General features: G+C 38.2%; 1 protein-coding gene and 1 long non-coding RNA gene across 2 annotated transcripts; both read left to right on the top strand.

Moving 5' to 3' along the window:
• Positions 1-1,088: 1,088 nt before the first annotated feature.
• LOC145655704 (protein NDRG1-like) lies at positions 1,089-5,704 on the top strand (the record flags this gene model as incomplete). Its single annotated transcript, XM_081709194.1, has 11 exons — positions 1,089-1,163; positions 1,639-1,744; positions 1,856-1,976; positions 2,414-2,476; positions 2,590-2,650; positions 3,004-3,090; positions 4,579-4,614; positions 4,740-4,787; positions 4,964-4,999; positions 5,088-5,139; positions 5,427-5,704. Coding segments are annotated over 11 exons (843 nt in total), but the record flags the coding sequence as incomplete, so codon positions are not given.
• LOC145655708 (uncharacterized) lies at positions 3,597-4,464 on the top strand. The gene is made up of 3 exons (XR_014121687.1): positions 3,597-3,655; positions 4,203-4,306; positions 4,412-4,464. It is a non-coding gene; the product is annotated as an uncharacterized LOC145655708 (long non-coding RNA).
• Positions 5,705-15,631: the final 9,927 nt, after the last annotated feature.

The raw sequence follows: 15,631 nt of genomic DNA, 5'->3' as shown, positions 1-15,631 counted from the left end.
TTCAATGGCATTAAACTGCTATTAAATGAGTTCCAGTGAAGTAACTTGCTACTTGAGTATTCTTGTAACAGATACTTTCTTACTTTTACTTAAGTAATAATTTAAATGACTACTTTTACTTCTACTTCAGTAGTTATTATTTTAAAGTAACAGTAATTTTACTTGATGACAGTTTTGCCTACTCTACCGACCTCTCTCTGTATTACAGTTAATGTCTTGATCTTTATCAAAAACCCATGTAGTGCCTGCATGGAGGGACTTCGTGTTGTATTGGAAAACTGTAATAAATGTCTATATAACTGTACCCATCTTTCAGCTACGTACTCAGCTGCCGCTAAAAATAGGGATTTCACATATTTTTTAAACTTTTGACTTATTTTCCCAATGACCAAAATGTCAGCGCAACCCTGTAGTAACATCACAATGTCTATGACGTCACAATGGCTATGACATCACTACATCTATTTTAAAGGTGAGCGCAAGCATCTATATGTTATTTCACTTGACACACTTCAGCAGTTCAAAGGTTGGGAGACAATAGGGTGAATTAAACCTAACCATAGGTGGTGGATTACTACTGAATTTTACAGAACAAGGTACAGTGGAATCTTTAGTCTCTTAGGGATCATTTTGATGCATTTCAAACAGAGAAGGTCTGTCAGAAAAACAGCTGTAACATCCAAAACATACTTCATCAAGCATTAAAAAGTGGCATGGTGTTCTTGTCATATAGATTTTAGGGAATCTGTCATTAAACTGCTCAAAAGTATTTTAGTGATGTCATAATATTACTATTACAGGAGAGCTGCAAATATTCTAAATTGGAACTGCACAGCCTAATATCCAAATAAGTCTGTACTGAATCTCTGTGACCAAAAGGAAACGACCCTTACAGTGGCACCAGCAATGCAGACGGTATTCAGACAGGGAATCGATTTAGCGAGGAATATTTGCTCGTCAACTTTTGGGATAATGGCAAAAAGGGTAGGTTGGGCAAATGTTTTAAAAAGAGAATACTTGTTTAATACTACCTTACAACCAAGTTTTATCTAACTTTGTACTGAGAATTTTTGCTTCTTAACCCCCAGGCCCTCTATAACCCTCTATTGGAGGATGATGAAGAAACATCTGATGATGCCTTTTGTATGGACCCGTTGTGTCCGGTAAAATAAGGCTGTATTTTCAGACATTGAGTACTGTTAATAGAATAAAGTCTATGGGATGGATCTTTTCACATCCAGAATGAAATGTTACCACTCCAAAATCTATTTTTCTCTGTGTTTTGTCTGAAGGATTTTAAGGGGGCATTTTGGGGTCAAGTTGTGGTAAGTAGCACTACCTTTTCACAGATGTTTCAATAGGCTAAAGCTTTTACCCATAAAGCATGTTTTCAAGCACTGTCATGTGTCTTCTGAGTCAAACATGATCTTTTGTAAACAAATTAACTTGGTTAATGATAAATAATAAATAAATGATTGACATTCCTCGTGATAAGAGGCTCATTCCACAGAAGTAGTTCTAAGTGTGACAGAGTAATGTCCTGACACACAAAACCACTGCAGTGGAATCAGACCTCTTTTTAGAGGTTTTTCTTATACATCTAGACCTAGACCTTTATACTCCACCTGGGTCTTATAGGAGGACAATGTGGAGACCCCCTTTGGCACTGTATGCTGCACCATGGCAGGTATCCCCAGGGATAACCGACCGGTCATCCTCACCTACCATGACATCGGAATGAACCGTAAGACTCTGATACTGTTGCTTGTGGCACGTAGCTGATTGCTCTAAAGTCTAAAACTTAGCATAAGCATCATTTATTGTGTTGTAATGACCCTGGAATGCATGTCTGCAGACAAAACTTGCTTCGACGTTCTTTTCTATGATGAGGACATGCAGGAAATCATGCGACACTTTGCCGTGTGTCAGGTCAACGCTCCTGGGCAACATGAGGGTGCCAGCACCTTCCCTGCAGGGTGAGCGTGAGTGCACCATATGCCACAATGTTCTTTCAGGGGCTGAAAGACATTCCAAGGTTAAATCTAATCTAAAATGTGACCTTCAGCTACCCCATACAATTTTTTCCAGAATGTATATTTATCAGAACCTACTCCATAGCCCTCCGTCTGCCCTCAGACCACTCCTTCCTGGCAGTCAGACAGGACGACTCTATGCCATGGTGTTGGTGCCCACCTAAACTAACATCTGGAGGCCCTGACTGTCAGCATGTCTAGCTGGCACCGGCTTGTCATGCACCAGGGTTTCTTTCATGAACTTTTTTCTTAGCGTTCATATGCTACATTGATGGCTGTGGCTCCCAGTACATCATAGCTAGGTTTAGCAGGTTCAAATCCTGAAGAATCAGTGGCGTCCCTTAGAATTATAACTCACTCAGGGCAATTTTTTCCTGTAGATTCACATATCCCTCAATGGACAAGCTCTCCGAGACCCTCCCAATTGTGCTCAAGCATTTTAAGTGAGTGAACCAGATTAGCCATTTACTCTGAGATTAAACTGTCAATCCTTGTTCTAATCTGAAACCTTGCGCTTTAATGGTTTAAAGTTATGTACATTTTTTTCTCTCCACAGAATTAAGAGTGTTATTGGAATGGGTGTTGGAGCAGGAGCAAACATCCTCACACGGTTCGCTGTGAGTTGTAGCACTGTCTTTCTTCCCAATAGATTTTAACACAATGATCAAACAAGGATTACTCCTTGGTGAAATTCTTGCTTTGTAACAAAGTGTTGATACTTGCAGCATAATCCTAATCATTACACTGTCAAGCTAGCTAGACATCAACTCTCCAGAATACTGACACTTCACTATTGTTCCTCTGCTTGCACATGTAAACAAACCTTTTTCTAAGTGCAATGTAAAGTGCAAGAATGCCAAATATGGAGACTCTTAATTGCTCATTTAACTACAACAGTTTGACATATAGTAAGTAATTTTGCCCTGAAGGTTCATCTCCCTTTGACTGCTCATGCATAAATGTCTTGCAGTTGAAGTACCCAGACTTGGTTGAGGGCCTTGTCCTGATGAACATTAATGCTCAGGTAGAGGGCTGGGCAGACCGGGCAGCATCCAAGGTATCACAGTCTAATGCAATAGTAATTATCATTCTGTTAACACCCTGCTTAATCATCACGATCCCTGTATCTCTACAATTATGTCGTTTAGCTGGTCCCACCTAGCGTCCATGTCTATGGTTTCCCTGTCTCATGTCTTTTGTTTTGCTTTACTTCCTTGTTGTGGTTCCGTTCCTTAGCTTCATTTTCTCCGCTCCTTATTATTTGCACCTGTCTTGTTTAACTCTTATTACTTCATGTATTTAAACTGTCTTGTTCCCTGTGTCTTGGCTGTTCACTGAATCCATATAACTTTCAATGTGATAACAAATAGTTCTCAGCATATTACTCTTAGTTTTCTGCAGTTTCCAGTTAACCTTTCATGCCAATCATATGGTGACAATCGACCCTATATTTTTATTCTTTTAGGATCCTTAGAACAGTGTCAAGCCTCTTTTAATAAAGTAATGTATTTGATCAAAGCTTATGTGTACTCCAGCCACTAAAGATCAACCCACACTTTCCACAGATTTCCAGCTGGGCCCTTGGTCCCCCCAGTGTTGTCATCTCCCACCTGTTCGGTCAGGTACGAAATAACGCCTAAAATGAAATGTATATTGTATGTATTATTGAGCAGTACTTGTCAACCCAGTCCTTGTGATACATCTGACATCCCACATTTTCCCTCTATCCCAGCTCCTGACAACATCATCCTAGCTCCTAAACCAAGCCATTAGGAAAATGAACACCTGGTACAGTTGTACTGGGCTGGGTTAGAATAAACATGTGGGCCATTTCATGTGTACTGTGGACTGGGTCACTAAACACTGAACTAGAATATTTAAAAGTTAAATGCCTTATTACTAAAGATGAGTGTTCCAAATGAGCTGTCCTGAATTTAGACTGTGTCCTTTTCGTAACTAAAGAACCAGATGCCTACATTATTGTCCATCAAAAGGTCAACAATGTTTTTTTTTTTTTTTACATATTCCTTTTATTATACATTTCTGTCTCGAGTGCCTGTGCAGACTGTGCATATAGAGGAAGAGACATTTAAATTCATATTCACATCAAGTTTTAATGTTTTGTGACTGATTGTGTCTTGGACTGACTCCTTTATGGCACCGTGGCAGGAGGAGATTAAGAAGAAGGCAGAATTTGTAAAGACCTTCCGTCACAACATCAGCAAAAGGATTAACCAGACCAACCTTCTGCATTTTATGAAGTCCTACAACAGGTATGACTGACATCTGCATTCTATGGAATCTTCTGAGCTCTCTGCTTCTAGACTTGTTTGTCATATGAACAGCTCCCAGTCTTATTAGATCTGATCAATTTTCAGCCGAAGTAAACTGAACATTAAGAGAACTTCTCTGGGTAGAAAGACTCTAAAGTAAGTGAGAAACTGTTTCTCTTTTATCCTTATTCCATGTTATTTTTTGATGTAAAATGCCCCTGTGCCACCACATGCCTGAAAGGTTTTGTTGCTGTAGGTGTCACACTCTTCTGGTGGTAGGAGATGACTCTCCTGTGGTGGATGCTGTGGTATGTACAGCTTGTTTTACATGCAGAAGTTTAAAAACAACATTCAAAATCCAACCCAGCATTCAAATCAAACTTCTATATGTACCTGGGAGCCTGCGTGCAAATGTTTGTGTTTTCCGTCGTAGGTTGACTGCAATTCCAAAATGAATCCCTCAAAGACAACCCTCCTCAAAGTTAGTGACCTTCAAACCTCAGCAAAGCGATACTTAAAATGTTATGTTTTGCTTTTTTTATTTGACTCTCATTATAAATGCAGAAGTCATTATATGTCACTGGGGGCTTATAAATCTAGAACTTTGTGATGAACTTGTGGTGAATAACATTGTCCTTCATGTTGTCCCTCATGAAGATGGCTGACTGTGGAGGTCTACCACAGCTTGATCAGGTCTGTCGTTACCCATTAAAATAATGCTCTTGCATTCAAACTGAGTGATGCACTGTGTAATCTATTGTGTCCTGTTCTTACCTTATAGCCTGGCAAGCTGGCAGAAGCCTTGAAATACTTCATTCAAGGACTGGGCTACAGTAAGTAAATACTGTAAACACACTGACAAAAGGTCGAAATTAAAAATCGTTCAGCCTCTGCGCAATGTAAAACCCATAAATCCAGTTTAGAAAAGTTCATTACTGCCTGTTGTAGACCTTCAGGCTTTCACAACTATCTTTAAGTTATGCATGCTTTCTAAATGGTGCAGTTAAGTAGGGACCTTGAGCTATGTTACTTCACCTTGTCCTTCTGCTTATCTGCCTCTGACAGTGTCTTCTGCAGGCATGACACACCTGTCTCATTGGCACCCCACCTTCTCCACCAGAATGGCATTCTTCCACCCCTGGGCCATCACTTCCATGGAGAGCACCTCCAAGCAACGCTGAAGATGAGGCTCTCCTACCCGCTGCTCCATCCCAGTGTTGTCATGCTCAGTTCGGCTCCATTTCAAATAAAAAATACTCTAAATTGAGGGACCATTGATGTGTTGGTGTTAGTGTTTGTGTGTCATTGTCCCAGTGGACTAATTTAGACTTGCACAAAAGGAAAAAAAAACCCTAAACGATAAAAAGCTGTTTAAAATGTTTATACTTATCAGGCTCAGTATTGTACCTTTATTTAGTAGCCATAAAAAAGTTGATGTATAGTTTTCTCCGCATCAATCAATGTATAACACTTTTAGTACTTAGTATATGAATCAATGTATAATATTTGGCCTGCTTTAACACCAGTACAAAAGTTTAATATAATAAAGAAATAATGCACTGTGATTACGTGTGGCGGCCCGAGTGCCATAGGGCGAGGGGCAGGACGCACAGACTCCACCGACTGGGACGAACATTTATTAACATAAATGACAGTGGCACTCACGTATTAGAAACAATAAACATGGACCTGAAACAAATGAAGTTAAACAAACATGATACACAAGAATACATCTAACATAAACATGTTACATTCAGACATTACACCGACAATGACCAACACCCTGTACACTTTAACACGGGTTTATATACATTGAGACGAACAAGGTGCAGGTGTGGTTGCAAACACAGCCCTCCCACTGAACGTGGCAGGCCAAACCACATGACTCGAGGGAGGCTAACATTCCATGACATTATGCTTCATCTTGTAAAAGCTTTACATGACTGACAATTTCAGCTTTTTCAGAGGACCTATTTGATTTTTTCTTACATTGTACTTCTTTCCATTCCTAGTCTAATCTTGAAATAAATGTAATTTTAATGGAAGTCTTCATAATGTGTGTTTCAGGTTATGCAAATACTTTGGGAGTTGTTTAAATCAGTCAATCTACTGAATTCCCCACCAACAACAGTATGAATAATTAATTGTCATTTACATTTATAACTTTTAACATACTAGCAGCATGTGAGTTTCATGAATTTGTACTTCATTAACTATTTGTATCACATTATTTACATTACTGTTGTAATAGTAATAGTAAAAATTCAATGGTAATAGGGCACATTGATTTGACACAGTTCAATGGTATTAAGTACCCAATGCTCTGCTTTGAAGAAGAAGAAGTACAACATTGAATTATTTTACTGCACTTGTACTGCATATTTTCAATGTATTTACATCATTTTAGAGAATGCCATATTAAGGAATAAATAAATAAATAAAGTTTATTTACCTGCTATTGTTCTTACGTCCACTGAAGTCCAAAATAATCTTTAAGGCTCTAGGTTACTTAATAGCAAATACATTTCTGTGGTATTCTGATTTATTTTCTACTTGAAAGACAGGGAATATTCTGATGTCTTTATTAGTAACTTTAATGCACCTAATGCACCCTTTTGGGGCACCCTAAAACTCTGACTAGTATTACGTGAGTAATCGCTTTAGAGCAGGGAATTGAAGATAACAGGATAATTGAGGAAAAAAGGGGAAATTTTGTTTTTTTTTCTAAAATGAATGATGTAGCCAGCGATATGAAGCCCACCCAGCCTGTTTCACTATTTGGTATCTATAGGCCACCACGGCCCTACTCAGAATTTATTAAGGAATTTTCAGATTTCCTTTCTAATCTAGTCACTTTTGTAGAAAGAGCCATTATTTTTTGTGATTTCAATATTCACCTTGATAATGCCCAAGACCCTTTGAGATTGGCCTTTAGCTGTATATCAGAATCAATTGGTTTCATCCAATGTATAAGAGAACCCACACACTCTGATGGACATGCGCTTGACTTACTATTGACATACGGTGGACACGGAGAACATAGTCAGACTACCCCAGTCGGATGCCATCTCAGACCATTCCTTAATTTCATTTGAACTACATACAAGCCACAATATAATAACCTCGCCTCGCTATCATAGCAGACGCACGATCACATCAGCCACTGCATCCCCTGTAGATTCACACACTGTTCTTTATAAAGGCATCTCTCACAGTTTAGTTACATGTAACATTTTAGCTTTTAAGCATGTAGCCACCTTTCCATATCCTTTTCTAACCTTTAAAGGGAGATGTTTCTAGCATCACCTTTGACCACATTTCCATACTTTCAAATGCAATAAATTCTTTACAAGAGGTGGTCCCTGTTATTACTGAGGTAATAACATGCGTGTTTACAGGGAAAAGAGGCCTAACAGTGCATTGGACAGATTAATAACATAAAACATAAGGGAGTTTAGAGATTCTGTGTCCTTTCAGAATGACTTACATACAGGGCTTCAGGCTTCAGTAAAGGATCCTGCGTAGGCTTTTGGTGGACCTCAGGGTAAGATATATGAACTCTCCACCAGGCTCAGGACCATATAGAAAAACAATCTTCTTTAGGACAAGGCTAATACAAATCTTCTCTTGGAATGTAGTGGTAATGGCTTCCAACTGGTGTGGGTATTGAATAGCAGTTTGCATATATTGACTACTGTGTGGTTCAGATGTAATGGTGGTGAATGCAAACACTAATATGTAAAGGAAGGTGGGGTGAATACATAACCACTTCTGAAAAGTGTATAAAAATATGGGTTCTCTGTTTGACAGTTAGACCTTCACGAAGGGTGCCTCAATAATGTTTGTTAAGGTTAACCGGCAATAAAGGATGGGACCAGCTATTCTCTTTAACTAATTCTGAAGGCTGACTCTTCATGTTATGTTTGAATGTTTAACTTTAAAACTAACTGACTGGGTATTTAGGAACGACATTACTTTCCAAACTTCATTACTACTTTTCATCCCTTCTCATACCTTTCGGTTTCTACCCTTTATCATCTTTGTTAGCTGCACAGCACTCAATGCAGTATGAGGATGGTCAGATTGTTGTATTTACTAATAGTTACCACTAGTATTAAAATAACAGTAAGCCCAAACTGTTCGACTATGTCCTCTTAAACAAACCTGTGATTTTTTAAATATTTGGACCACATCCTCCTGCAGAATAAAACAATCAGGAAATACAGTTGAGTTGGCCCATACCGCCCTCACATCAGTGTGATTTCCATCAATGACGTGTTATGGCTCTGGGTAAGGAACAATGTTATATTGTTCAATAAACTTTTCACAGGATGCATATTTTTCATTGTTTTAGCAAAGTTTTCGCTACCTCTATACAGCAAACACCAGAATCGACAAGGTTTACATTAATTATAGTCAGTAGAATTAAAGGGAAGAGGCCATATAAAAGGCTGGGATCTACGTTTAGCAGACTCGGCACTGTGTTACTAGATATTGCCCACATTCCAGTAATTTTATTAAGTCCTCTTTAAACAGAAAATAAAGATGCAGACTCAAGAATTAATTGAAGAGAGTAGTAGGTCCATTATTTATTTTGAGCTCAGCGTTACATACAAACGAGGCATAGTCCAGAATATGTCTAATAATCACACAAGGAACACACATTTTTATCCAGTTTTCACAACTGATTATGTGATTGCCACACCTTCTCTACATACTGGTGTTTGAAATCTCCACCACTGTGTTCAACCATACATTATTCAATATATGCAAATTGAGATCTATCATTGTACAAATTGAAGCTTGACCCCAGTATATCCTATTGGAAGATTTTCCTGTTTTTTTTTTTTGTTGTTGTTTTTTTTGTTTTTAACAAAGATGATCTCAACTCATACCATCAAACACCTGCAAGATGATGTTGCAGGTCAGTATCACCCTGCTCTTATGGTAAGATAATGAACCTTGCTTAGCCACAGAACTCTCGAAGAGGCTTTCACGTCTTTTAAAAGCCGGGATCTTTCCCAATACTTAGGAAGCTATTTCTCACGGGAACAGTCCAGAGTCATCTGCCGTAGACTTCCACAGAGGCCTTGAAACCACCTGCATCAGAGCCTCTGCTCTGCACTTACAGACCCAAAAAGGCCTTGAGATACCCCAGAAACATTATTCCTCTTTATGCTTTCAAACACAGTCTTGCACCACTCTGCACCTGTTGCAGAGAGCTTCAAAGCCTATTATAATTAGATCACAGATCGCCTCATGAAAATACCTTTACCCCAAAACATTTTATTACCTCAGGTGGAACAGTGTGTATAGGCCTAGACCTCTTTAGATGTAACTTAGAACCGCCGGTGACCGCTGTATGCGTTTCTTTGGTTGTACAAGCTCCACTGGAGGACTCGATGAATAGTTGATGATGGAAGAGGGGTATATCAGATTCACCCCTTCTGCCTCCATGTGACAAATTAACAAACTGCATAAACCTTTAGAAATAAATCAGTCTTTTAACAAATGGTAAACATTCTCTAGAAAAGATTATCTTGTAACAATTCATTGAGTATATGAACTGTTTTTGTGTCCTTATATCTATAAATGAAAAGTAATGAAACATTATAGATGATAAAAAAATTACATAAAATGTATAAATGTTCACAAATAAGAAAGTACCTGAGTCTGCACTTTTCTCCACAGATTCAAGAAACTCGTGAAAGTTGGAAGCTATAGAAACACATAGTACAGAATTCTAGACTGACTGAGGTGTGAGCAGAAAGATCGCCATGATGTCCTTATATCTAAAGCACTCAAAGCATTGATGCTATGTAAATAAACTGTGATCCGATTGGTTCAATCTAAGTAAATAGATTCACCTACTTTGAAGTTAAAGTTTTTCTCAAAAGGTTAGAACTGGTTGACTATACTTTGCCGTGTTCTGTAATAGAAAATGTAAACATTTATATCTAAAATATTGCACGACAGAAATCAATTCAAGACTAACCTCTAATGACCGCTAGATGGGGTAAGATATTAAGTAATAAATGAGTCCAGATCCTCCTGCCCGACAATACGGTGAGACTCTGTTTTTACGTGTGATGGAAAATGATACGAAACTATGTATTATGTGATTCATATAAAATCACACTGATCCTTGTGTTCTTAAATTAATAATGCTGTTTGCACATTTATATCCGCCTGTTGCTGATTAAGTTGAACATGTATCAGGAACTGTTAACATCAAGGTCAACTTGACACACAACCCACACTGTTTGGAGACAGTTTGGGTTGGTTTGTGGAAAAAAACAAGCTGAGAGCTGATTGGCTTATAGCCACAGCAACAAAGGAAAGAAGAGCTGCTTAAGAAAAGATGATTGGTTAAAGACAGCACAGGAGTAGTATAACTAGCCACGGTTTTGTATACTCGGGGCTCCCTACCTGAGGAGAGCCAAACATTTATTTTATTCTTTTTCTTATTAAATTACTCTCTTAATCACGTCTGACTTGCTGTTTGTTCAAAATTCCACAACATATGTCTTTACTACGCCGCACAAAAAAGACCGCCATATTTGTAGTTCCACAATGTGAAAAGGCGTCATTTTCTATGCAAACGAATGAATAAACACCATGCCATGCCTTGCTGTATCCCCTCTTTGCACCGCTGGACAGACACACTCATGACACTGTACTCATCAAAAGCAGCACCAGAGATGCACTGAGTCATATCCCGCTACACACCTCTCAGGCCAGCTTGTTTGCACGTTTTGTCATAAAACTTAAAATGTCATTTGTTGCCATTATATATAAAATTACCTATTTAAAAAACCAAATAAATCAAAAAGTACTTGTGACTAGAGAAACACGTGGCTAATCACCTACAAGAAATAATGTCAGTGATGTTTAGGGCAGGTGTTTCAAACTTGCCCAGACTCTTGAGAAGCACCTAAACGCTCACACAAGGGTGTCCGCTTGCCATAGTGCTGCAAATACTGCAGGAAGGGCTTTGGTGAAACAGGCCACATGGAGGAGCAGAAGACAATCCACACAACTGAAGAAGCCCATAGCTGCCCAGTATGTCAGAATCCACACGGGAGAAGAACCCTGTAGCTGCCCAGTATGTCAGAAGCAATTTGTGCAGCTGGGTAATGAACCATATTTGTACCCATTCGTATGTTGGGAGCAAATCAGTTGAAGACTTGAACAGTATGTTAACAATCAGTTAAAATTACTGTTGATGACAAGAAAACAATGGCTAATATGTTCCTTCACAGCTATGTCATTGGTTGATCTATTTTTGTCAGATTTAGTGCTTGTTTGGGCAAGTGTGTTAAAGTCTTCCTTTGTTTTTGGTTTTGTTCCTTTTCATATAGTTGTTTATTCCTTTTTGTCTAGTGATGTCCATTATCCATTTAAAATCTGTCAAATTAAACAAATGTGAAACGAATTCCATAGTATTCAGATTTGATTGCAAAAGAGACCAACCACTCCCCGTATTTTGAATTTTGCATATACAGTATATGTGCAGTTCCAGCCTAGTCCATTGATCCAAAATCTGGCCCAGATGTATCTGTTGACTGCAAATTTGAATGATTTCTGTGCTCTGCAGCAAAGGAGCGTTTGGTTACTATCTGATGGATTAAAATAGGCTTGTTGGTAGCAAAGACATCACTAAAGTGTACAGAGCAAAGGTACTCCAGGACCAGGATGGGTAAGTAGCAGCTTGATCAGTGGAATCTTCTGTGAGACGTAACAGGATTTCGGTCTTAAATGTAATGTTAGATCAAGTGAAAAACTTTAGTGGATTGAAATACAGATAAATAAATCCACTAAAAGTGCATCTGCATCATTGGTTAAAAAGTTGTTCTGCTAGTTGTCTGATTTTGTTCCAGTAATCTAATGTTTCCTGGCACTAGGTGGTTCAAGATTATATTGGTGTTTGCTTTATTTCTGTGATTTTTTTAACCATAGTCTGCTTGTTTATACTGTCTACCAAATGCAATACTGAGTAGTGAAACACTGACACAATCCCTTTTGGCGTCAGACATTTGTAATAATTTCAATAATCTACAGTTGTAAGTCAAGAGGGCAGCACCATTTTAAAGTCTAGTTTCCTTTCTCTGTCTCACTTTCTGGAATTTTTCCATCTGTGTTTTTATTAAAGTTAAAAATGGAAAGGGTATTAAAACTCCCTTTCACTGACCTCTCTTCCACTGAACTTGAAGAGAAAGTGATGATATGAAGATGATTATGTTTATCGTTTTCACTCAGAGATCATTGTCTGAGGGTCATGTTGTACAGTTCACGATGCCCCGGGTTGCAATCAGGAGGTTTAACAGTGATGTGCCACACAGTTGTCTGTGGTGTTCTATATGATCATCACAGAACATCACACATAACTGGTCAAATTGTATCTCCAGTAGTATATTTGTGTATTATACTATATATTAGCAGCATATCTTTATGATGCAATTAAAAACATTCCCCATCCCCCTGAATACCAATCATATTACATATCTGGGTATTAAATTCACTTCCCAGTTGTCTGTTATTCAGAATAAATAGTCATCCAATTATTAAAACAATAAGCGACGAACTTCATTGATGGACAAAGTTGCACCTTATACTCTTTGGACAAACTGCAATAATTAAAATGAGAATATAACCTAAACGAAATTGTTTGTTTTCAATTATTCCAGCGCCACCAACCTGTCTAAAATCTTTGGACAACATCATAACTTGATTCTACTGGAAAAATAAATCACATAAAATCAAACTCACAACATTACAGAACTGTAGTTGATTATTGCAAATCAACTACAATATGGAATAAAATGGATAAAACCTAGTATATCAGACAGAATATGGATAGACATAGAGCAAACATTATGCAAAGATCTAAAAGTCAGACTTACCATTTATCAGTCAAATCAATTAAAGAACATTCATGATCAACAATTTGTGGGTGGCCATGATACTAACAGCGTGGTGGAAATTCCACAAGATATCAAACTCCACACTAACATAAACATAACACTGCTTTCATGTCACTTCCACAAGTAGCCCAAACATAAGATATAGAAAGCAGGTAAGAGCGGAGCAGTCAATGTGCCTAATATGACTGCAAAAGCCTGGCAGGACAGGAGGTATTCCTGCTTCTGCTAATCAGCAAAAGGAAGCTCCTGGCAAAGTGACGTGGACTGCAAAAAAATCACCAGGAAGGTCAAGCTACAAATGCCAGAGAGGAGCAGGGAGCACCAAAAGTTCCATAGCATCCTGCGGAAAGAGTACCACATAAGCATGGAAACAGTACAGCAACCCATGGTATGAGCATGGACAGATGAGGAAGAGCTGCTAGAACAGTACGTCCCCAATAAGCAGGCAGGATGTGGATCCGTCTCACTATTTCATCGGCAGAAATGCAGGAGCAGGTGATAATACTCCTGGGCCCAGCACTCTTCAACCTGGGTACTTTAAGGAGAACACGGCAGCCTCCCAAAAGTGATACAAAGTCCCAAAATGGCTATTACCTGTGCTGAATAACAGTATGAAGGACAAATCTACCCCTGTCCAAAGTTTAATTGATTTAACTGAATGCCAACCATACTACCACCATCAATCTGTGTAAGGTGTACTTGCAAGTGCCTTTAGCACCAAAAGCAAAAGAACTCAGTGTTTTCAACACATTTCATCCAAGCATCATCATGTGAAATGTTGTTCTTTTCGGAAATTCTTCATCTAAATATGGTTGTGTTGCTAATGAGATCATATTATTTGTTACTCTTTAAACCTTATTATTCCTTTAAGATTCAGTCTACTGTGTTAGGAAACCTATGTGAGAATATAAAATCCGCAGTTTCTGCATGCTTGTGTGATGAATACAGAAAGTGATCTCTTATACCTGCGGAATTAAGGCTTCAAATGTCTTGGTGTTCAGACGATATGGAGAGGCTCTGGGAATCTGGAAGGATAAACGTTTGTTTCATTTTCAGGGACTGTTGATCATTTATTTGTCCATTCATTTATTACACTATTAAGGGATTATTAATGTGCACTGGGAGAACAGTATAAAGTTATCAGTCTTCTTCATCAGTCTTCTAACTAAATAGCCTGGTCTTGTAAGGTAACCACATCCACACCTTTCCCTCAGTGATGGCAAGGAGTGGTTTAAACTCACCATGTCGTCTGTGATTCTGAGTGTGAGTGCTCCTGCATTTTTCTACACAAAGCCTGCTGAGTTGACAGTGAAGGCAGAGATGCCCATATACAGCATGTTGCTTTCATCAGGTGGCAGTGAAAATGGTGTCGGGGCAAAAGCGGGTTTCTTGTGCACTCCAATGTTGTAAAACTCCCCCTATATAGAGAGCAATGCAGAGATTAACTTATTCTTTTACAGCTCCTGGGTCTTGATTCTTCGTTCAGATTAAACTGTTTTATCAGTGTAACCTTTGTGTAACCTTTTTTTCCTACAAAAGCCCAACAGTGCTTTCTGGATACACTTAGGCACAGTTTTGCAAGTGCTCCTGTTATTCCCTGTTAATTCAGATCTTTGGCTCAGAAAGGCTTTCTTATGATCATTATGGTCATTATTCTTATGCTTTGACAACTTGTGCCTTTTTTAACTTGTGCCTGAAAACCCCTTTACCTATGCCAATGATAAAACACTGATGAACTCCTGCAAACAAGTTGTAGTTTATTAATTAGTGCATTAATCTTAGTTTGGGATCTTTAATGGCCATCTTAATCTGTGTATATTATTTGATTGTTGGTTCTTTCCTAGCTGAATGTAACTTCCTCTCACAGTAGTGTACAACTTCCAAGCTTATCAAAGGATAGTGTTGTAGTCAGGACCATTAAAAAATCATTCAAGCAAAGACCAAGATTTTGTAGTGTTTGAATCTGAGACAAGAATGAGACTTATTTAACAATGATTTTACTTTAATTATACCACTCACTGAAAATGTATTGTAAATTGTCATTGTCATAAATTGTCATAAATAATTGTCATTATAAAGGCAGCTGAATATAAACAAATATAAAGCAAAAAGGTTCATATGGTCATTTTTATTATTAAATTAAAACATAGTAACACTTAAATAATTGCTATCTGCCCTTGGGTCAATCATGGAAAGGATTAACTAGATGTGTTCTGTAATGTGTTAAATCCTCTTGATAAATGCATAGCTTTAGCTATATCATAAAACATATGATGAGTCCTTTTCTCATTATTACTTGTGTACAACAAAAGTTTGTGTGACAAGCAGCAACATGTATATTTACCAATTTATGAAAACGGGAGTATGCGCAGTGGGAGAGTAAAAATATTTTAAAATGACT

The sequence above is a fragment of the Electrophorus electricus genome, unplaced genomic scaffold (assembly GCF_041902795.1).
Source record: "Electrophorus electricus isolate QZ-2024a unplaced genomic scaffold, ASM4190279v1 Scaffold32, whole genome shotgun sequence".
In the NCBI taxonomy this organism is placed as follows: domain Eukaryota; kingdom Metazoa; phylum Chordata; class Actinopteri; order Gymnotiformes; family Gymnotidae; genus Electrophorus; species Electrophorus electricus.
The sequence above is the reverse complement of the archived record's forward strand: the minus strand, read 5'-3'. Positions and strand labels throughout refer to the sequence as shown.